General features: G+C 38.5%; 1 protein-coding gene and 1 pseudogene across 1 annotated transcript; both read left to right on the top strand.

The window, feature by feature from the left end:
• Positions 1-232: 232 nt before the first annotated feature.
• LOC142606941 (soyasapogenol B glucuronide galactosyltransferase-like) lies at positions 233-1,690 on the top strand. The gene has a single exon (XM_075778319.1). It carries the CDS (start codon positions 233-235, stop codon positions 1,688-1,690), a length of 1,458 nt encoding a protein of 485 aa, XP_075634434.1.
• A 13,689-nt stretch (positions 1,691-15,379) lies between these two features.
• On the top strand, positions 15,380-16,768 carry LOC142634619 (soyasapogenol B glucuronide galactosyltransferase-like; annotated as a pseudogene).
• Positions 16,769-24,818: the final 8,050 nt, after the last annotated feature.

Genomic DNA, 24,818 nt, shown 5'->3' with positions numbered 1-24,818 from the left:
GAAAATTTTCGCTCCAAATCCACACAATTTTGTCCTCTCAATTTGTAAGGAATACTAAGTAGAAAAAACGTAGGTAATAAATTACACAAATACCTCATCTTTTTTCAACACGTCCCAACCAAATGTACTCTAAATACACATGCTGTTCTTAAACGGTATACATGCTCCTATAATATATCCCTACTTCACTAGCTAGAGAACCAATTACTTCTCAGCTGCAGAGAAACACATTATGGAGAATGAACTAAAACTCACTTTCCTTCCGTTCTTTTTGGCACCAGGCCACCTGATTCCCATGGTAGACACTGCCAGGCTATTCGCCATGCATGTTGTTAACGTTACTATCATTACCACCCCAGCCAACGCCCTTCTCTTCCAAAAAGCCATTGACCGCGATGCTAATTCTGGTCACCAAATCAAAACCCATGTCCTTCAATTCCCTTCTGATCAAGTTGGCCTCCCTCAAGGCATAGAAAACTTCAACGCTGTGACTTCCCTTGACATGACCTCTAAACTCTTTCACGGACTATCACTGCTCCAACCACAAATCGAGCAACTATTTCAGGATATGCAACCAGACTGCATTGTCTCCGACATGTTCTATCCCTGGACCGTGGATTCTGCAGCTAAACTCGGTATCCCAAGGCTTTTATTATATGTTACATGCTATTTTTCACTATGTGCCCAGAATTGTGTCCAACAGTATAAACCTCATGAGAGTGTTAATTCTGATACTGACCTATTTTTACTTCCTGGTTTGCCAAACAAGATTGAGATGACAAGGTTGCAACTTCCAGAATGGCTTAGAATCCCAAATGGATACACTCAATTGATGGATAAAATCAAAGAGTCAGAGCGACGAAGCTATGGATCAATAATAGTGAACAGCTTTTATGAGCTCGAGGGTGCTTATGAGGAGCTTCATAAGAATAACATGGGCATAAGGACATGGAGTGTAGGACCGGTTTCTTTGTGGGTGAACAAAGATGTAGCAGACAAGGTAGAGAGAGGTAACAAGGCGGCTGTTGAAGAACATGAATTGCTGAATTGGCTCAATGCCAAAGAATGCAACTCTGTTCTTTATATATGTTTTGGGAGCTCGAGCAAGTTCCCAACAGCTCAGCTTATTGAAATGGCTCATGGTCTTGAAGCTTCTGGTCACCAATTCATCTGGGTAGTTCGGCTGAAGGACGGTGATCAAGGTGAAGGGTGGCTTGGGGACTTTGAGAAGAGAATGAAAGAAAGCAATAGGAGTTTGATAATCAGAGGTTGGGCACCACAAATACTGATTTTGGAACACCCAGCTATTGGGGCTCAAGTAACTCATTGTGGCTCAAATTCATTGCTAGAAGGTGTGACTGCTGGCTTGCCAATGATCGCATGGCCTCTATATGCGGAGCAATTTTACCTTGAGAAATTAGTGACAGAGGTACTGAAAATTGGAGTGGCTGTGGGTAAGAAAGAATGGAGTATATGGGCTGAAGAGACCAAGGAGGTAGTGAAGAGGGACGATATAGAGAAGGCAGTGAAGTTTTTGATGGGAAGTGGAGAAGAAGCTGCAGAGATGAGGAACCGAGCTAAGGAGCTTCGAAATGCAGCTAGGAAGGCTGTAGAGAGTAGCGGATCATCTCAGTCCAACTTCATGGACTTGATCAATGGGCTAAAATCATTAAAATGCGCAAGGAACTGAGAAAAATGTGCAAGGGATATTAATGGTTTTTTCTCGCTTTTAATCTTGTATTCCTTTCCCTTTAATAATTTAGTGTATGTGAGGCAGATGCTCAAAAAAGTTTTAGACACCCTCATTTCTCAAACAAAAATAAAGTTTTAATTGCACTGTTTTGGTTTTTTTTCTTCTTCTTCTTCTTCTTCCTCCCCTTGAATTTAGATTTAGCTACACAGTGTTGCTATGAATAATAAAGTACTATATTTCTATTAAATTGCTAAAATAATTCAACTCATACATAGAGTTCTTTAAAAATAAGTGTAGTAGTTACCGTAGAAAATTCATAACAATTTTATTAAAAAATATAAGATGGTACAATGAAATGCTACTTACTAACGAAATACTATTGTAACAATACAAAAATTTCTGTTACATCATTTTCATGGAAGATTGTTGATTGATGAATGGCCGTAGCCGCACCACTGATGAAAATCGGATAAATTTTACAAATTTCAGATTAATTGTTTATGGAAGTTTGAGTTGAAATTCTGGAATGATTAGAAAAAATTTGTGCTAGATTAACCAACTCAAGTAGATTATTAGATTGCTAGTTTAAATGAATAATGCTAGTACCACAACAAAACCCATAACATTTACCACAACTTGCTTACATGACAAGTTATGAGTGGTGGAATAAAAGTGGAGGGTGCACAATTCCACCGCTCATAATAACTCAACATATGGCCAATTTGTGGTTTTTATTGTAGTTTTAGCAGTATTCTAAACTAGCTTGTAACCTCATGCATATGCATGAATATATTTAAACTTAAAAAATATACATTAAGATGACAAGTATAATTCTTAATTTAAATAATATTGATAGTCATTCTCATTTTTTTAACTCTTTTTTTGTCCCATGTGACACTACTTCATTGGCAACTCATGCCATGTTAACATATTATTGATTTTTTGGGCAAATCTATTTAAAACCCAAAATAAGCTCATATTTCATTTAACTACATGGATTGGGCTCACATGGCCCGTAAGATCCTTACTTCAAGAGACAGATTCATAACCCACATTTCCTTATTATCAATTGGGATAATAACCCATGATATCACCAACATCAACATATGGATCGGGCTCACACAATGAATCAAAACTCACGGCCTATATTACCTCTCTCATATTCGTGGAAAGTGGTTTCTTCAACAAAAGCCCATATTCACACAAAATGACAGCAAAACCCAAGGTACGTCATCTCATCTTTGGCTTATGATCCAAGCTCATGAGTCTCTTTAGGAAAACTTTGGGAGTCATGATTTGAAGAGCCAAGAGGTATATTCAATAAAACTCCAGCGGTTTAAAGTTGATAAAAGAAACACGTTGCTTAGCATGTCTTCTTCAACTCCTTGAACTCTGACGAGTCCGTGTGTAGCAGGAAACATATGGTAATCATCTCTTATCACATATCACTTAAAATGATAAAATTCTCCATTACTCTTTTCCTAAAACCTAATATTCATCATATGACAAACACTTAATATCCCCAGCCATCTAAATGCTGAACAAATAACTATTCATTCAATCCCCAGCTATTCCTATACAATTTAGAAACTTAATTATATTATTCTTCATAAATCTTATTACTACTTTCAGCTAAAATCCAACTCAAACACATGGCCTAATCTGATTGATTATCTTTAATCTTCAAATATATAGAATATTTATTATATCTCTAATACCCAGCTGTTGCCTGCCACAATTAGACCGGATATCCCTCTGCCAACTACTAGAGCAGAGCACTAAATGCTCTTCTTGCTCACCAAGATTAAGTCACAACACAATGAGACCTTAACTAGATCTCTAAAGCTTCATTAACTATCAACCAATCATTCTCTTATTTACTAAAAATGTGTTGTAATAGAACCTTGGACCAAAAATACAAACACCCAAAAAAGGAAGCCTTTTCAGTAGAACCCTAGCAGTGTATTCAGCATTTGACACCTGGCTGAAACTAATATCCCCAGTCATTTAATGCTGAAATCCCAGCAGCCAACTACTATACCTAAAATAGCAAGATACCCTTAAAACAGATCTTACCATCTTCAGCCAAATCCATATAATATCCATCCCAGTAGCTTGACATCTGACCTAATTTGCTTCTGTCCAAAGCAACTATCATATGACAGCTGTTACAGCTGTGACAACTTTTCCTGACAACTGTGACAGCTTTTTCAGAACAGCTATGACAAGTGACCCAGTAGCCTTAACATTACTAATTTTTCCTTATTTGGTTAAGACCAAAACCAACTAAGTAACTATCTTTTTCTTGGTAAAATACTTTCCTTTTCTGCTACTCTTTCCCCAGCAGCTATTATCCAAAACAGCAAGAACACCTTAAAATTAGACATACAATTTTTGGCCAAATCCTATGATGGATTTTCTAAAAATTCATTGCTAGTTGGAACAGATTTTGACTGTGATTATTTGCTAAAAACTCCCCTTAAACTTAGCTATAATTAAAACCCTTCATCAACACCTCAAGACAACCAAGGGAGAAGGTCAACTCTCTCATAAACTTCTCTATCCTAGCTCCCTCTAATTATCTTCTTAAGCTCTTAATGAAGTTTTGAGCTTCTAGTTTTTTAGTTTCCAAATCGAGAGCTAAACTCTTCAGCCCTTAACTCATAAATGCCCTTCATAAGCCTTCATACATCCCCTAGTAGAAAATCCCAGCAGCATTGCTAAACACACTACAACACTATTACCCCTCTTATGCTCATTCGCTCACACTCCATATTCAGAAAATAAACATATCTTACTACTCCTATCCAATGTTATTAATTCCTTTCCTTTCTAGCCGAAACGTTCAAAATTTCTCATATTGGTGTGCAATCCGGAATGGTACTACCACCCATTCCACCTCGGGTCAAATTCTGGCCTGTTTTAGGGTGTTTTGGCCGTTCCGATCAATTCCGGCCAATTTTGGGTGGAATGGGAATTTCGGCTGGTACAAGTTTTGCCTTTAAAAAAAAAAATCCTACAACCACGTAGTTTTACATCTTAAATCAAATGTTCACAGATCCATTCACACATGTAAAGCTTCTATTTTGACAAGATCTAAAGCTTTAAATTCATAAGAAAATAATCACAACCCAAAAAGAAATTAAGAGGAGAAAAGGAAATTAACAACAATGACAGTGTCCAACCTTCACTTGCATGCTCTATCTTTTCTTTTCCCTTTTCATTTTTGGATTTATTTTCTTTCTGCACTACATTTTTTCGCTTGCTTGTCTTCACATTTCGTCAAACCATTAGAGTGCTAAAAGCTTAAGACTTTTTTCTTTGTTAAGCTGAATGCTAAAAAAGCTAAGACTTGTTATTTTTTAACAATGGTTATCTGGTTTGGTAAAGTTTTGAATAGCTCCTACTTCTAAGATATAATTGTCTTTTAGTGAACCTGAAAATTATTATTTTATTTGATTTTTGAATGGTGTGATGGGTTATTACTTATTAGTATCAACCTGCCTATTGAAGTACATTGGATATAGGGTGTAGGCGTTGAGTTTTCTTATCACACAATGTGAGGGAATTAATTTATTATAATAATAAGTATGAAAAAAAAATTATATTGTGTGTATATATATATATATATATATATATTTTTTTTTTAAGAACCCAAAACACCTTAAAATGGTACGCTGGAATAAGCCGGTACCAAAATATTTCATTTCACTAGACAAATCGAAACAGGGTCCAAAACGGAATTAATAACATTGCTCCTATCACCAAATACCTAAATACATCTCTATACTCTTCTCTTTCAAAATCTTTCTTTTTGGAAAGCAATCTCTACATCCTCCTGCAGAAGATCCCAGCAAAAAATCTCAGCAGCATTGCTAAACATACGACAACACCATTACTCTCTTATACTCATTCTCTCACTCTCCATATTCAGAAAATACACCTATCTTATTGCTCATATCTCCAAATACCTAAACACATCTCCATACTCTTTTCTTACAAAATCTTTCCTCTTGGAAAGCAATCTCTACAACTTCCCCAGCAGTTATAATCTCATATTTTTACTATTTTTAACCTCCATATCTCTCATACTTTCATATATCATACATATTACAAATACTACATTTCACAAAACATCTATATCTTTTACCATCTCCACACTTCTCAAGGGATATCAAACACTCAACTAAAAGCCCTTCTCATGGAAGGCATAAACTTCTAATGCTAAAGCACTTCTCCTAAAAGGCACCAAGATCTCATAGTAAAGTCCTTCTCATGGAAGAAACAAATCTATCTTACATAAAACCCCTTCTCTTAGAAAGCACAAATACTCCATACAAAAGCCTTTCTCATGCAAGGCAACACTATTCATAATTTCATAACAACTAAAAGAGCATTGTCAAGGGAAAAACTCATTTAAGTACATGATAAGAGGGGCAAGCTTAACCAACCCCTACACACAGCTGGACATACTCTCTCTCCCTCCAGTTGCACCCATTTTTCCCCCTCAATCTTGAAGTTATCATGGCAAACTGACTCTCTACCACTGGAGTCACTCTGCTATGATATTATCAACTCACGGAAGCTGTATAGCTAGAGTTACAAACTATACAAAGATAAGTGACTTTGCTTCCATATCTTTAAATATACATCATTGAGTACATAATTACTTCACATTTAAATACATATTACTTTATTCCAACTACTATTACAACTATTAATCAAAGCTATTATATCAAACACATATTATATATTTATTCAACCATTATCGTAATTCTTAAACTTTGGCTTTAATGACTTTGTAGGCTTAAAAAGTACGCCGGTAACCGTTGGACCATGTGACCCAATGTTGAGTTCCGAACGCAACTCCCCAAACGAACCTGGGTCTAGCAAGGTCACCCCTCCAAAAGGACCATACGTGGCCGAGCAACCGAAAAATGCCCCCGAACACTCTTTAAAAATTCTTGTAAGAATATTATTAGGTAGAAAATGTAAATTGTTCATTTAAATTTTTTTTTTATGTTCATTAATTCTAGACTCTTTGATTTTTGTACGCAATAATTCACTTGGATAGATATTTATGATTTGGTTCCACATTTGACTTAAAAATTAAGAAATAAAACTCTCTCTAAAAATAAATAATTTAAAACACATGACACAAATGAGCTTGAGAATGTTTTCTCGTGTTTGAAATGCAAATTTGTATTTCATTTCTTGTATAATTTAAAACATATGTATTATGTAAACTTACTAATATAATCAATATAAATAAAAAAAACCAAGAATTAATTTGGTTTTTATACTAAAATTTTGACTATAAATACAATCAAAATTAGTTGTCAAATTTTCATGATATCTACCACCTATCTTGCTCATTTTAGAGATAGTAATGTACACACACACAGAGTAGGTTGATATATATATATATATATATATATCAACCATACTTCTCATTATTCAAAATAATCATAAGCTCCATTTTAAATAGTTCATAATGTCACATAGGCCAAATAGTTTAACCTGCAAAACAATCTAGTACAAATTAAATAGTTTGATAAATACCAAAATGTCAATTTGTCCAAATTGACACGTCCAAATTCTAACAAAATGTACCTACATAATCAAAATTGGCTTAAATAGTTGTCAAAGAAGTTCTACAACTATTGTCTACGAAAATTTAGTTGATTATCAGAAATCTTTTATATTGCAAAAGCAACCTTATCAAGGTAACAACACCATCACTCCATAAGTACTAAAAACAATAACTTTTATATTTGTTAGAGACTAAAATTGACAAGGGAATACATCTTCAATGAATACAAATAACAATAATTTTTAATTTTTTTTTACTAGTACACTATATAAGTCTTGAATATTACTCTAAATTATGTATTTACATAATGTCTATGCACAATATATTAATACTGCATAATATCTACATAATACATCTACCAGCAAATGCAATTCCCCTAAACAATTATCATTTATTATATAACAATATTAATAATCTGCCATAAAGATTGTCTTTATGTAAAAGCAATTTAGAGCCATATAAGCACTATATTTAAAAAATTTGTCTTTTACTTCATTCATTCTTTCTTTTTCTTATTTTTATTTTTATTTTTTTGCACTTTTATGTGTGGAAAAAGAGATAACTTATACCTAGAATCCATTAAACCAAAAATTTCATAGAGAAAAATGAAAATCAAGCTTGAAATTCAAAGTAAATAATTGAGATTTTGGTAGAGAGGAATAAAATAATTACAATTGCAAATATGTTCTCCTTTGCAAGTGGAGCAATTAGCCGATTTGTGAGGGGGGGGGAATCTAATTAGAGAACTGTGTTACAAAGGAGAAAAGAAACATGAAGAAAAGAGAGAAAAGAGAAATATGTGGGAAGAGGAGAGACTAGAGGGAATAACAGTGAGGGTGTGAGAAGAGAAAAAAGGCAAAGGGAAGTTAAAAAAGTGACAGAGCTTACCGTGAAAGAGAAAAGGCACCAAAAAATTATGTTTCCCGCGTCTACAGACAAAGATAATTTTTATAGGAGATGTAACGCGTGTGAGAGAGATTGTTTTCCAAAAATATTTTTTGGAAAACAACTTATAGAAAATAAGCCTTATTTTTATTAGGATTTTTTATTGATTAAAAATAGTTTTCTGTTAACCAAATTTTTTTTTCTGTGCTACCAAACACTAGAAAATGTGGAAAACTATTGTGGGTGCCTTTTTTGCAATATCAGGCTGGGCTGCCTGCTGCTATACTGGGCCCAAGATTTTCTTCTGAGTAGGAGAGTTGGGACCGGTCCGAGAACAAAACCTTCCTGGTTCGGCTTGTGCACAAACAATGCCTTTTGGTAATCAAATCTTTACAGCAGGCAAAACTATCGCGTTAGCTACAGCAGGTAGATATGATAAAAGAGGACAGAAAATAATAGAGATTTAAGCAATATAGTCAGTGGGCCTTAATGAAGGGTGGTCGTTTTACAATATAATATCAGAATAATAAATGTCAGATAGTAAGTCAATAGCGTATGGGCTGTTATGCAGAGCCTGCGTCAGGAAAGGGAACCACTCCCTCAAAGCGACTAATTTCTCTAAGGGAAAATTAGCTGCCTTGAAGGAACGGGTCTAAGTGACTTTGGCTGATCGAGATTCTTTGTTTTGGTTAACAGAGGGCATGAGTTGGAAGGGGAGAGGGAAATTAATCCATTCGGTGCATGCCAATCACTCCGTTCACTCTGTTTCTTTCTTACTTCTGTTTTTTTTTTCTTTTACTCTCTTTCTTTTTTGTTTTCTTTTGTATTTTCTCTCCTTTCTCCTCTGCATCCTCTAATCCCCTTATACTTCTTGCTATAATTTTACAGAGATTCCCTCTCCCCCCTCTTTTCGTCCCCCCTCTCTGTTCACTGTAGGACTTCTTATATAGGATCAGTCACGCTTGGCTTTTTACCCTTTTAGCCCTTAACCGTTTTTGTCTGGCATGGGCTCCTTTGCCGACTGTCACTGACTGGTTAGCTAGTGCTACCCTGCCTCAGTCAGAGAAGACTTTTTTGTTTTGCTCACTCCCTGCGGCATTCCTACTTGCCACGGGATGAATACTCTCCTTCCCTTTACCCCTCACGGCATGCACCTAGTGGTTCCCACTCACCCTTGTCTCTTTTGGTTCGTATGTCTCCCCAGCAGAACATTGCTTCTGAAAGGACTTGAGTAGGAAACACCAAAATGGATTTTTCCCCATCCCCACCGCCAGACCATATCCCCTTACCTCTGACCCATGACCTCACCATTTCCTATATTGGCTGGGTACAGGCTGGTGGTGCCTAGGCTTTGCGCGTGCCTTACCTCCGTACTTGTTCAAATCCTGCCTGCTGCTCATCTGTCTGCCACAGTCTGAACGTCAAACTACTCAGCCTGCTGCTCATTTTTGGCTTCTTTTGGCGTGGGTTATTTCGCTCGACCTTTCTTTTGTGGCTTGCATCTTTTAAGGCCTGGGCCGTATTTGTTTGTGGGCCATTCCATGTCTTTTATTCTCGGCCCCTATTACTTGCTTCCTGCCACACAGTTCTGTCATGCCTGCCATGAGGCCTTCTTAACCCCAAGCCTACTGGACCACTCTAGACCGTTTCTGTTCAATCTTTCTCCGAAGGCCCAATGATCCCTCTGGGCCCTTTTGCTACTTGCGGGCTCCTATTGTCCCACCTACTTCCATTTAGGCGTCCTTGGCCCACTTACTCTCTCGGGCGTCCTTGACCCTTTTTTAATTCTACATCTTCCATGGGCTTTTACTAACTTCTTGGGCTTCCTTGGCCCAAGCATTTCTCACTTTTCCTTTGGGGCTTATGGGTTTTCCACAATCCCCTACTTTCTTTACTTGCACTACTTTGGGCCTACCGTAGCAGCTATGGCCCATTCTCACTTTCCACATCTATACAGCCCATGAGTTCGTGGTTACTTTCCTTCGAGCCTTTTTAGGCCCGCCTACTTCCTCAGGATCCATTTATTTGTTTGTTAGCCCCTTATTCGTTGTTCCTGCCACTTGCCTAATGGTACTTTCACAATACTTTCTGTAGCCCATGACTTTGGGTCTTCCTCTCTTCTGGGCTTGTCAAAAAAAATGAGCGTCTACAACTATCTTTACAAAGATTTTCTATCAAAACAAACAAAGTGATATATAAAATGATTTTTGATAAAAAAAAAATTGGGGGGAGGGGGGTGTTCATGGCCTCGCTTGTTAATAGTTCCACCCGGTACTCATAAATACAGAATTCTCTAAAAATAAGGGTAGAAATATACCAATTTTATTAAAAAAGATAAGACCGGTACTATGAAATGCTACTTGCAAAATACTATTGTAATGATACAATAATATTTCATCGCTACACTAATCTCTCAATAAAAGTTTTGCCACACCAATGATAAAAATCTGATATTTTGTAAATTTCAAATTAATTGATTATGAATGTTTGAGTTGATATTCCGGTAATGATAGGGGGAATTCGGGCTAGATTAGCCTATTCAAGTAGATTAGATGGCTGTTAGCTTAGATTTAAAGAGCTTTCACAAGACAACACTGTCTATATCACTATTGCTTGGTAATGAGGTCATGTTGCAGCGCAGAAGACAAATTAAAGATTCCATCTTATTATTAGCCCACAAGAACTACTTCTATTTTTCAGGATCACATGAAACATTAAATCTTAGATAGAGTTTTCCAAGAACCCTTGCAGTAAATGTCAAAAAGAATTGCAGAAAATACTTGATCTTGAGAGTACTTTGACCTTCACCCCAATAACCACAAGGATCCCGAGAGGGTGAGCTCTCTTCCTTGTCAGTAACACTTGAAGGCAAGGTTGTCAAAATCGGGATCCTACGTAGGATCATAGGAGGTAGGTAGGATCGGAGATCGTAGGATCGGATCGTGGATCGTAAGATCCTACCTATTTTCAGATTTTAAGCAAAAAACCTATTGATAGTGACTTTGTATGTTATATAATTACTTAAAATATGAATCCATCCATTAAAAAAAAAATTGCATCATAAAATGTAATTTGCACGTACTACATTGTTCTTATGTCATTCTAACGAAGCAAAATATATTTAACTTTTGACATAATGTATCTAAAAAGTTCAGTACATGTTTAATTAGCAACTAAGTACCAAAATATTATCTACACATATGAAAAATGTTTTCCAAATTCTAAGTTCCAAATCCAAAATAAGTAAGGCTAGTTAGCATATAAAAACTAGCTAACTACAATTTTACAATATGTAATCTAAAAGAGAATTCTCAATCTAAGGTAAACTAGCTAATTAAATAATGAAGATCCCGTTTCATAATTTTTCAAATTTTACTTAATTTAGTTAACAAAATAGAAAAATAAAAACCTTAAAAGCTTTGTCAAAATCATATACATAACACAACAATATTGAATCAAGCTATCAAAGTAAATAAATGATAAACTACTAAGAACTAACTACCAAAACAAATTACCAGAAACCTTAAAGACAGCAATGGCTCATGGCAACATTATTGAGAGGGCTGAGAGGTGCTGGGTTTTTGACTGAGTTTTTTTTTTTTTAAATGTTAAACTTAAGTTAAGAAAGCTTAAAGGCAGTGATGGCTCACCATTAACAGGGCTGAAAGGTGCTAGGTTTTTGACAAAGGGCTGAAGAGGCATGGGACAGAGGTGCGTGCTGGAGCTTTGTGTTTCTAAATAGTTTAGGTTTTGTTTTTGAAAACATTAAACTTATACCATAGGTTTTTTTAAGATTTTATGTTGACATAGGGGTAAATTTGGGACTTCAATTCATTATTGGGCTTCTAAAACCTGTTGGGCTTGTGGGTTTAGGTTTACCCAAATGAATCCCACTTAAAAAAAAAAAATTCAAGCCAAATGGTAGGATCGGTAGGATCCCATACGATCCTATACGATTCTACACGATCCTACCTACGATCCTAACATTTTTGCGATCCTGTTATGATTTAAAACTTTTTGGTGAGGTGGGATCGTAAAATCGTGCGATTTTACGATCTGGATCGCGATTTTGACAACCATGCTTGAAGGTTGCACGATTTTACGATCTGGATCGCGATTTTGACAACCATGCTTGAAGGAGAACCTTTCTTCTTCTTGTTTCTACAAACGTACGGCTGTCTGGAATGAAAGAGAAATTTTCTCCTCTGGAATGAAAGAGAAATTTTCTCCTCTAATTTTTAACGTGTCTTGATTGCAGTATCATTATTCTTATCTTTTTTTATTTTTCATTGCCGTTACTGACTAATAATTAATCCTTTTATAATTAGATAAACCCAATTGGGATTTACGTTTTTTTTTTTTTAAGAAATAATTTCATTCTATTGTATCCCTTCCTGATGATTGCTTTTTATTATCAGACCAATACACTAATTGAAATTGAGATTTTGTTATGTGGCTTGAGATGTATGTGACCAGAGAGAAAATAAAAGCCTAGCTCCAATGGGTCCTAGAACTCTTGTCAATTTTTGACAAGTCCAAAATAACTCCACCACCCCTAGCACTTCGAGGGTTTCCAATGGAGCTACCATCTATGTTAAATGTGACAAAAGGCTCCATAGGAGGATCCCATTTACTAAGTTTGGTTGTTTCCATGCATAGGCGAAGCTGGGGGGCCAGGGGGGCCATGGCCCTCCCCTAGCTTTTTGCAATTTTCAACTATATATATAGTATTCAAACAATAAAAAAACACAAATTATAAAATAAAAATGTAGTTATTAGCCTCCAAAAAATTTAGAATCTAGGCCTTTAATCCCCTCAATCCTTTTAAATTAGTCCAGAACATAAGTTTTATACATTGTGTAATTTTTTAAAATATTTAGCTTGGCCCCTCCCAGAATTTTTTTTGATTCCCCCCCACTGTTTCCATGCTCGTTTGTTTAGGATAAGCAGTATAATAAAATTCGAATTCTAGATGCCTAAATTGAGTAATTTTGTGGAATAGTTGAGATTATTCGTGCTTGAAGAAGCCTTAAATATTCGTTCATTATTGGCTAACCAAATTTGCCAGATAGATATTACAGAAAGGAGCTTCCAAGGTAACTTCTGAACAAAATACTTATTAAAAAGCAGCAATTGATGAAGTATAGATGACAATTGACAACTAATACTTATTAATACATTTAAAAAGAAATTACAAGCTGACATTTTCTGGTGTAGGGTAAGAGTGGGATTTAAAGAAAAACAACCGTGCGTTGCAGGCTAGTTAAATTAAAGTAGGAGATCAAAAGTCAAAACTCATTGATATATAAATTTTTATTTTCTGAGAAACCTTCATATATGAATTATTTTATAGAGATGAATACTTTTACTTTATTCTTATATATATATACTGTAATGCTAACTGTACATTATTTCCATTACAGAAAAGTATGTAGTCAAAGCTAATTAGTTGACATTTCTTTAGCGTGCGCATAACTGCTAGTACCTTGTTGACTATATAATACCGCCTAATTTGTTTTGGTACCTTGATTTACAATTGGGCACAAAATCAATACAATATTGGTAGTGGTGGAGCCAAAAAACCAATACAATATATGTGAGTTCTAGTTAGTTTAATTGATAAAATCTTTGATAGTTGAATAAAAATTTGAGTTCATAATTTTGATTTAACATATGACATTTTCTTACGTAAATAAAAATAATACGGCAAATATGTGTTTACACCTTTGCAAAAAAAAAAAAAACAAAACAAAACAAAAAGTAAGTCTTATCATGTCTAAAAATATACAAATAAATTTAATATAAATAAAATATAATTAAATTCCATATGGTATACATTAAATACACTTTAATTTAATGAGTTATGTATGACATAAGAGTAATTAGAGGAACAAACACACTCACATCAAAGAGAGGGAAAGGGGTTCTAACACTAAGGGTGTGTTTGTTTGGAAGTGAAATAGAGTGGATGAAAAACTTTGGAAAGAAAATAAGAAGGAAAACTTTTTGGAGTGTGTTTAGTTGGGTGGAAATGAAGGAAAATAAATAGTAGAATCTAGGTATTTTCTCATCGGGCCCACCAAATTTTTTCTTCTCAAAATGGAGAGAAAACTAAAGGGAGAAATTGGACATCATTTTTGGACAAAAATGCCCAAATATGCGTTATTGAAATTTAGTCAACTATATAAATGTGTTACTTGTTTTTAGTAAAAAACTAGGGGTCATTATTGAAATTTATGTTTAAAATTATTTTTATTTCACTCCAAAAATAAGAAGGCTTTTTGAAAAGTCAAAGGTGGCATGGCTCCCAAGCCACCCTCCTAAGGATGGCAATTCGTGTCGTGTCAACTCATAAGTATTCGACTATATAAGTCAATCCTAACCCGACATGTTTATAAATGAGTTAGAATTTATCAACTCTAACACAACTTAATTAGTGAACGAGTTAGTCGTGATGACTTGTTTATCAGATTTTATCAACAAAAAAAAAAAAGAAAAAAAAAGCTAAAACTAATTTTAGTATTAACCAAATTGATATGAATTATGAAAAATCAAAAAAAAAATATTTTTAATATAAAATTCAGAACTAACGAGTAACTGCATCACGAATAATCATTTAAAACTAAAGCATATCTCAATATCACAAATAATCAATCATAATATGTCAAAGAAAATAAATCACAACAACTAATAAGTTTATATACAGTTTGAAGAGTATATTGGTAAAATGTCATTTAATTAAACTGGTCAAACGAGTTTCATATGATGGACACTAACCCAACCTGTTTATTAAACAAGTCAGTCGTGTCAATCCGAATATGACACGAACCTATTAAGTCTCAACTCATCATAACCTACTAATTTTGTGTCATGTCGTGTCGGGTTAGCAGGTGGTGTCCAATATTGTCACCCTGAATCCTCCCTCCCTATTGAATATTGGAGTAGTTTATATATATATATATATATATAGAATATTGGAGTAGTTGACTAGGCAAGAAATGAGATTCTCTTTTTGCTGCTATAAATGAGATTACAGATTACAACGTATGCACAAATTCTTCATCTAATCATCAACTCTTATTCCTATACTCCCTAGAGAGACCCAACTTTTTTCTTAACAGAGATATCAAGACATTATGGAGTCTCAAGTTAATCAACTAAAAGCCATATTCCTTCCATTTTTCTTGGCCCAAAACCACCAGATTACCATGGTAGACACCGCCAGGCTATTTGCCATGCATGGTGTCAACGTTACCATAGTTACCACCTCGGCCAATGCCCTTCTCTTTCAAAAATCCATTGACCGCGATGCTAATTCTGGCCACCAAATCAAAACCCATGTCCTCCAATTCCCATCTGCTCAAGTTGGCCTCCCTGAAGGCATAGAAAACTTCAACACTGCCACATCCCATAAGGACATGGTTCCTAAACTCTTTCTGGGACAGTCACTGCTCAAAAAACCAATTGAACAACTATTTCATGATATTCAACTGGATTGCATTGTCTTTGACATTTTCCATCCTTGGACTATGGATTCTGCAGCTGAACTCGGTACCCCAAGGCTTTTATTTCATGCTACAAGCTGTTTCTCATTCTGTGCCGAGAATTGTGTTGAATAATATAAGCCTCATCTGAGTGTAAACTCTGATACTGAACTATTTTTACTACCTGGTTTACCAAACAAGATTGAGATGACAAGGTTACAAATTCCAGACATACCAGATGACTTCAATCAGTTCATAATTTCCAACAAGAATGCTGAGCGACGATGCTATGGAGCAATATTCAATAGCTTCTATGAGCTTGAGGGTGCTTATGAGGAGCTTCATAAGATTAACACAGGCATAAAGACATGGAGTGTAGGACCGGTTTCTTTGTGGGTAAACAAAGATGTATCAGACAAGGTAGAGAGGGGTAACAAGGAGGCTCTTAAAGACCATGAATGGCTCAATTGGCTTAATGCCAAGGCAAGCAACTCTGTTCTTTATGTAAGTTTTGGGACCTTGACAAAGTTATCAGAAGCTCAGCTTATTGAATTAGCTCATGGTCTTGAAGCTTCTGGTCACCAATTCATATGGGTAGTTCGGCAAAAGGACAAGGATCAAGATGAAGGGTGGCTTGAGGAATTTGAGAAGAGAGTAAAAGAAAGCAATAAGGGTTTGATAATAAGGGGTTGGGCACCACAACTATTGATTTTGGAACACCCAGCTGTTGGTGGACAAGTGACTCATTGTGGCTGGAATTCATTTCTAGAAGGTGTGACCGCTGGCTTGCCAATGATCACATGGCCTATATTTGCTGAGCAATTTTACCACGAGAAATTGGTGACAGAGGTACTGAAAATTGGAGTGGCTGTGGGTAAGAAAAAATGGAATATACTATCGGATAAAGAGACCAAGGAGGTGGTGAAGAGGGAGGATATAGAGAAGGCAGTGAAGTTTTTGATGAAAAGTGGAGAAGAAGCTGCAGAGATGAGGAATCGAGCAAGGGAGCTTGGAAATGCAGCAAGGAAGGCTGTAGAGAGTGGTGGGTCATCTCAGTCCAACTTCATGGGCTTGATCAATGAGCTAAAATCATTAAAATCTAATAGAAACTGAATGAATATGGTTATGGAATGTTAAGAATATGTTTTTATTGATGTAACTATTTGTTTTTCTCTCTTTTAACCTTGTATCACTTTTATCTGCACTTCTTTTTATAGAGGAATTCTCTCTGAAAATATGAGAAGAAGTTACGATAGAAAATTCTTATAACTGGTACAATGAAATGCTTTTCACTGATGAAATACTATTGTGACTATACGTACAATAAGTCAATAATAATTTGTGTTACATTGATGCTTCCCAAAATCTCTCAAAAAAATATTTATTATCATTTTCATTGAAGATAATTGATTGATTAATATTGAGGAGAGAACACCTTGAAGAGACAACTCTTGTTAAATGCAACTCTGAGCTTTGATACAATTTGTTTGGAAGAAAATGTTTTTTTAGGCAGATTGAGAAGTCTGTCTTAATTGGTTTTGTGTGGGGCAAAAGGATCCTGGTGGGAATGTGGGCCTTTTGGGCCTTGTTAAAGAAGGCCGACCTGACCCTGGGGTTAGAGATTGTTGGTGCTATGGGTCGGCCTATACGCCGAGGATCCTAGGATCCAGCCGAGGATGGTTTTCCCCTCGGATTTGACATCAAAGAACACGAGACTTCATGGTAAAGATTAGGGAATGATACGGTCAAGACCAACGGTTAAAGGGAGAGAACCCTTGAATGTCCTAGAAGCGCCGATGTTGGAAGAATATCAAAGGTAAAGGCTGCTACCTCCACATTAAAGACCCTGCACCTACCACCCTGGCCGCATTAATGAGGAAGTGACACTTAAACAGTGGAAGGGAAACTTCTAGTTACTGTTCAAAGGCACTAAGAAAAGAAATATCTAGGCTAAGGGAGGAATTGGGGGCAAAAAGTGTATAAAGTATTAAAAATAGGAGTATTTAAGGAGGGACCGGGAACGAAACAGGACGAAACTTTTGTAACCTAAAAAGAAGAAGGAAAAAGAGAGAGATATAATATAAGAACGAGCTTTCGGCTTACGTCCGAGGGGAGGTCTATTTACATTACTCCTTTTTGTCTCTAAGTACTTGGAATCTTTAGTTTGTCATTTCATCCTCATACACTTCTAACCTGGGTTTCAAGCCCACACTCTACAAATTCTTATTGTTTAAGGCTCATTGGGTCGAGCCCATAACTATTCTTGGGTCCAGGTGCATTGTGCACTTACAATTGGCGCCGTCCGCGGGGATCTAGTCTAGAAGTAGTAGGGATATTATGGCGAGTGCTTAGGCTCTCATCATGCAGAGTCACAAGGGTCACAACCCGAAGATCATTTCGAACGTCTTGAACAACGTAGGGATCGTGAGGGAAGCGTCCATACAGAATATCCGATGGGCTAGCCATACTCATGGAGGGGTAGCACTACCCACGATGAGGGCTCTAAATCCATGCGAGAAGGAAATCAATCGTTTGAAGAGGAAGTTACGACGTAATAAACGTAAGGTTTCCCCGTCCTCATCTAGTTCTTCCTCGGAGAAGGATGGGGGGACATGGCTACGGTTCAAGGTCATATTCCCCCACCAGTGCAACATCCTCTGGCGAAGGAGAACGACCAGGCCAATCCGCGTAGACGTAAGAAGCTTCGTCCTAGGGGTTTAGGCAACGATACCATGAGTAGGGCGTTGCACCAACTCTCTAAATCTCCGTTTTCACGAAGGATTGAGAGGGGGAGGCTCCCCAGGAGGTTCACCCAGCCCACGTTTACCATCTATAATGGCCTGACCGATCCGGTGGAGCACGTGAGTCACTTCAACCAAAGGATGGCGTGCACTCTCATAACGAGACTTTGATGTGTAAAGTCTTCCCCTCCACCTTGGGACCCGTGGCTATGAGATGGTTCAACGGTCTCAAGTCGGGGTACGTAGGCTCGTTTGGGGAACTAACTAGGCGTTTGCTTCTCGGTTCATTACTTGTAGCGAGTCCCCTCGGCCACTGGACTCATTGCTATCCATGGTCATGAAGGAAGGGGAGACACTGAAAGCATACTCCGACAGATATTGGGAGATGTTTAATGAAATAGACGGCGACTTTGATGAGGTGGCGCTAAATACCTTTAAGGTAGGCCTCCCTACTGATCACGACCTAAGAAAGTCTTTGACGAAAAAGCCCGTCCGCGGCGTACGTCGTCTTATGGATCGTATTGATGAATATAAAAGGGTAGAGGAAGACCAACAATAGGAAAAGGAAAGGAGAAGGTTATCCCGGGAGAGAAGGGATTTCGGTCGGAGATATCACAACAACAAGCCGAGGAGGGATTACTTCGGACAATCCGGCTCGGCGGCACCCTCAGTCGTAAATACGTGTTCCGAGAACCAGTGCATCAGTTAATACAAAAAGTACGTAAAGAGCCCTACTTCAGATGTCCCGGCAAGATGGCAGGCGACCCAGCGAGAAGAAAACAAAACCTTTTCGTCGGTACCATCAGGATGTGGGCCACACTACCGGGAGAATCTGTCGAACCCCGTGGAACCATCTAGAACTCGTTAGTGAGGGAAAGTTAAAGCGGCACTTGTGTCACCGGGCAAGTGAGTCGAAGTTGGTTCAAACAACCGGCGGAATAGTTCATCTCGGCCACATTGGGGACGATTAATGTTATCTTCGCGCACCCGGTAGGACAGGCTCAGTCCTACTAGGGTTATGGCGGTTTCCCATTCGCAGTGCCGAGGACGTGGGTAGCAGGCCGAAGAGATTAAAGAGCACTTTACCCGTCTTGGGTTTCTCCGAGGAGGATAAAGTAGGGACTATCCAGCCCCATGACGATGCTGCGGTGGTTACCCTCGAATAGGTAATTATGACGTGAAGAGGGTAATGATAGATCGGGCAGGTGTAGATATCATGTACCCCGATCTATTTAAGGGGTTAAGGTTGGAGTTGGAAGATTTAACTCCTTATGACTCACCTCTTATTAGCTTTGAAGGGAGAGCCGTTGTGCCAAAGGATAGATCCGTTTACCCGTTCAATCCGGCACGAAACGGTTGAAGTAGATTTCATTGTGGTTGACGCGTACTCTCCATATACAGCCATCCTCGCCAGGCCATGGCTGCACGCCCCGGAGCCGTTTCCTCTACCTTGCACGTTAAGGTTAAATTCCCCGCGGGGGAACATGTTGAGGAAATCCTCGGCGGTCGAGTGCAGTGGCCAGTGCAATGCATCTCCGCCGCAAGGACTTCGTCGGTCGAAGTCGAGTTATCAACCTTGCCCATCCAGGGAGTCATAGCAATTAACGGCTCGGAGGCACCCTCGGAGCGATGACAGAAGATGAGGCCGTTTGCGAGGAGTTAGAGAAGTTTGTAATAACCGACGATCCGAGAGGTTCTTTCAAGTTGGCATACGATTGCCACACCAAGAAAAGATGGAATTGTTGAAATTTCTGAAGGATAATCTAGATGTCTTTGCATGGGACCCCTATGAGGCTCGAGGTGTGGATCCGAACTTTATTTGTCATCATTTAAACGTCAATCCGGCCATTGTTCCGAGGAGGCACCCACCTCGGCGATCTTCCCGAGAACATTCTGAGGCTGTGAAGGAAGAGGTTCTTAAACTCAAAAGGGCGGGGGCTATCAAAGAAGTTTTCTACCCTGAATGGTTAGCTCATACTGTTGTCGTTAAGAAGAAGAACGGCAAGTGGAGAGTATGTGTAGACTTTACTGATTCGAACAAGGCCCTGTCCTAAAGATTCATTCCCAATGCCACGGATTGATCAACCGGTAGATGCTACTTGTCGGACATCCTCGGATGAGTTTCCTGGACGCCTTCGGGGTTACCACCAAATCCCCTTGGCATTAGAGGATCGAGGAAAAGACCGCTTTCATTACTCCAACGGGGAACTATCATTATAAAGTCATGCCATTTGGGTTAAAAAATGCTTGGGGCTACTTATCAAAGAATGATGACCCGAAATGTTTGAACGAATCGGGGAAAACCATAGAAGTATACGTGGATGACATGGTGGTAAAGAGTAAGACGGTACCTTCGCACATCACAGATTTGGCCGACACCTTCCAAATGCTGAGGAAGTATAAGTTGCGCCTTAACGCCTCCAAGTGTTCTTTTGGAGTGGGATCGGGAAAGTTCTTAGGATATATGATCACTCATAGGGGCATAGAGGTGAACCCAGTGCAGGTTAAGGCTATTCAGAATTTGCAGCCGCCTCGGAACCCAAAGGAAATTCAGAAACTGACCGGAATGATTGCTGCGTTGAACAGATTTATTTCTCGGTCAGCTGACCGGTGCCGTCCTTTCTTTCGGTTGTTGAACAAGTGGAAAGGGTTTCAGTGGACCGAGGATTGTGAGTCGGCTTTCCAACGGCAAGCAATATCTATCTCGGCCACCCATTTTATCTCGCCCTGAGGTGGACGAGGTTTTATTCGCTTATCTTGCCGTGGCTATTCATGCGGTGAGTCTAGTCCTTATAAGGAATGAAGATGGAGTGCAGAGGCCGATCTACTATGTTAGTAAGTCCTTGAGTGAAGCCGAGGTGCGCTATTTGCCCTTGGAAAAAGCACTTCGGGCGTAGTCCACGCCACGCGCAAACTTCCTCATTATTTCCAATCTCATACCGTGGTTGTTTTGACCCGATTGCCGCTCAAGGCCGTGTTGCGAAATGATTATTCGGCAGTGGCAAAATGGGGAACCATTTTGGGAGCCTTTGATGTTAAGTACAAGCCTCGCACCTCGGTGAAAGGTCGGGTCCTCGCCGATTTGGTGGCGAGTTTGCGAGCCATTGTTAGAAGAAACTTCAAAGGTAGCGCACATGGGTGAAAAATGAGTTGGTGTGATCACAGCCGTATCGCCTCGGCTTGGAAAGTTTATGTGGATGGGGCTGCTAATCATAAAGGGTCTGGCGTTGGACTTGTTCTAATGTCCCACGAAGGAATTGTCTTTGAAAAATCTTTGAGATTGGCTTTCTCGGCTACTAATAATGAGGCCGAGTATGAAGTCTTGGTAGGCATGCGAATGGTACATAAGATGGGTGGCAAGGAAATCCATGTGTTCTCGGACTCTCAATTAGTGGTCGGCCAAGTCATGGGGACCATGGAGGCAAGAGATTCCAGGAATGCAGGAATATTTGGCCCAGTCTAAGCGTCGCAGGCGAATTCGACTCCTTTGCCTTAGTTCATGTCTCTAGGAGTGGAAATACTCATGTAGATTCTTTGGCTACGTTGGCAACATCCTCGGCTCAAGGTCTACCAAGGGTTATTCTCGTTGAGGATTTGGTAGAACCTTCTCCTATAGCCGCTAACGCACCTCGCTTCCATCTAATAAGGCCTGGTCCTAGTTGGATGGATTCGATCATATCTTTTCTCAAAAATGACATCCTTCCCGAAGACAAAGTTGAAGCAGAAAAGGTACGTCGAAAGGCGCCGCGTTTCGGTTGTCCGAGGACCGAAGTTATACAAACGATCCTTTTCGGACCGTATTTGTTGTGTGTACACCCTGAATCAAATAGAATCATTACGGAGGAATTGCATGAAGGAATTTGTGGGAGTCACACTTGGGGGAAGGTCCTTAGCCTCATAGAGCCCTTACTCGGGGTTATGGTGGCCCAATATGCGAGAGGGAGGCTAGGACTATGCCAAAAGTGTGATCAATGTCGAGAGGTTCGCTCCTAATATCCACCAACCCTTGGAGGGTTCTTAACCCTCTGTCTAGCCCTTGGCCTTTCGCACAATGGGGCCTGACATTGTCGGGCCATTTCCGAGAGCGGCAACAAAAGATGGTTGCTCGTGGGAACGGACTATTTCACTAAATGGGTTGAAGCCGAGCCATTAGCCAATATCCGAGATGTTGATTCCAAGAAATTTATATGGAAAAACATTGTTACTAGATTTGGTATACCGCACACTCTTGTCTCGGACAACGGCGTTCAATTTGACAAGAACGCCTTTAGGCAATATTGTGGTGACATGGGTATCATAAATAGATATTCTACCCCAGCCTATCCTCGAGGGAATGGGCAGGCCGAGGCCGTTAACAAAGTCATAGTCAATGGGCTCAAGAAGAGGTTGGATGATGCGAAAGGCGGATGGGTAGAAGAGCTCCCTCATGTTACGTGGACATATCGGACCACACCACGCGGGTCCCTTTGGAGAGACACCATTTTCTATGACTTATGGAGCCGAGGCGGTGATACCACTAGAATCGGTTTTCCTACTCTAAAGACAAGTTCTTTTAGCCCCGAGAATAACCGGGGACTTTTGGAGAAAGATCTTGATTTACTTGAGGAACGGCGTGAGGCGGCTATGGTCCAATTGGCTTATTATCGAGCAAAATCTAAATCGTGGATATGATGCCCTCTTGAAGCTTAGGGCCCTTGCACCTGGTGATCTTGTATTAAGGAAAGTTGTAGGCACTTCTAAGAACCCAGCATGGGGTAAACTAGGACCTAACTTGGGAAGGCCCCTATCGCATTGTTTCAATAGCAGGCATAGGGTCGTATAGGCTAATGACCTAGATGAACGAGTTGTACCACGTCCATGGAAGGTAAATAACCTTAGAAGGTATTATTATTAATCAAATAAGCTTATGTCAATTAATATTTTAAAGTTATGGCTAGCTATTATATTTGGAGTTACAATTATTGAGAATCAAACGAAACTTGGTTAAGTGTAGTCCTCGGACCACAAACCTTGTGGAAATTGATGTCTTGTCATTTGTTAAACAGAACCTTAGTTATGCCGGGTCTTCGGACCTCCTACTTTGGGAATATTATCATTTGAAGTTACAATTTTTGAGTATCAAACATAAACTTGGTTAAGTGTAGTCCTCGGTCCACAAACCTTGTGGAAATTGATGTCTTGTCATTTGTTAAACGGAACCTTAGTTATGCCGGGTCTTCGGACCTCCTACTTTGGGAAAATTAACATTTGAAGTTACAATTTTTGAGAATCAAACAAGAAACTTGGTTAAGTGTAGTCCTCGGACCACAAACCTTGTGGAAATTGATGTCTTGTCATTTGTTAAACGAGAACCTTAGTTATGCCGGGTCTTCGGACCTCCTACTTTGGGAAAATTAACATTTGAAGTTACAATTTTTGAGAATCAAACAAACTTGGTTAAGTGTAGTCCTCGGACCACAAACCTTGTGGAAATTGATGTCTTGTCATTTGTTAAACAGAACCTTAGTTATGCGGGTCTTCGGACCTCCTACTTTGGGAAAATTAACATTTGAAGTTACAATTTTTGAGAATCAAACAGAAACTTGGTTAAGTGTAGTCCTCGGACCACAAACCTTGTGGAAATTGTTGTATTATCTTTTGTTTATGAGAACCTTAGTTATGCCGGGTCTTCGGACCTCCTACTTTGGGAAAATTAACATTTGAAGTTACAATTTTTGAGAATCAAACAGAAACTTGGTTAAGTGTAGTCCTCGGACCACAAACCTTGAGGAAATTGATGTCTTACCATTTACGATTACAATTTTGAAGAATTAAACGAAAGATTGCTTAAGATTTATCTTCGACTATGACTTTGATTAAACTTAACTTCGATTATGCCTGGATGTTAATACCTTACCGTTTATTAACTCGGATCTTACAACCTACTAAAAACGAGTGTTATGCATTATAAGGGCTTAATTGTTATATGAAGTCCTCTTTCCTTTTTAATCGAGGTATTATTCAAAGGAATTAACCATGTCACCTTGTATTAACTCTTTCATAATATACGCATGATTATGTGAAAGTTATGACTATGCAATCCTTGGAGTTAGATTTTTATGATATGATAAACTTCTGATATGACTTAATGGGAAAACTTTTGTAATAAGTACATAAAGAATAAAGAAAAAGCAGACACAATCCAAGTGAAAAGCAAACGAAATTGTTCTTCATTAATCAAGGTGAATATACATTACAATATATAATTCAAAAACAAAAAAAAAATGGAAAAAAAGAAGCCCTAAGCTAAGTCCTAAGCTGTTGGAGGAGGATCTTGCTGAGAAGTACTAGTGCCCTCGGTCTTTCTCAACTCCAGCTCAAAAGGAGTCATAACCTGCTTTCCTTTATCCGCTGTCTTTGGTGGAAGGACGTTGGGTTCCACT

Source organism: Castanea sativa, chromosome 1 (genome assembly GCF_040712315.1).
Source record: "Castanea sativa cultivar Marrone di Chiusa Pesio chromosome 1, ASM4071231v1".
Taxonomy (NCBI): Eukaryota; Viridiplantae; Streptophyta; class Magnoliopsida; order Fagales; family Fagaceae; genus Castanea; species Castanea sativa.
This window is presented reverse-complemented; position numbering and strand designations above follow the sequence as displayed.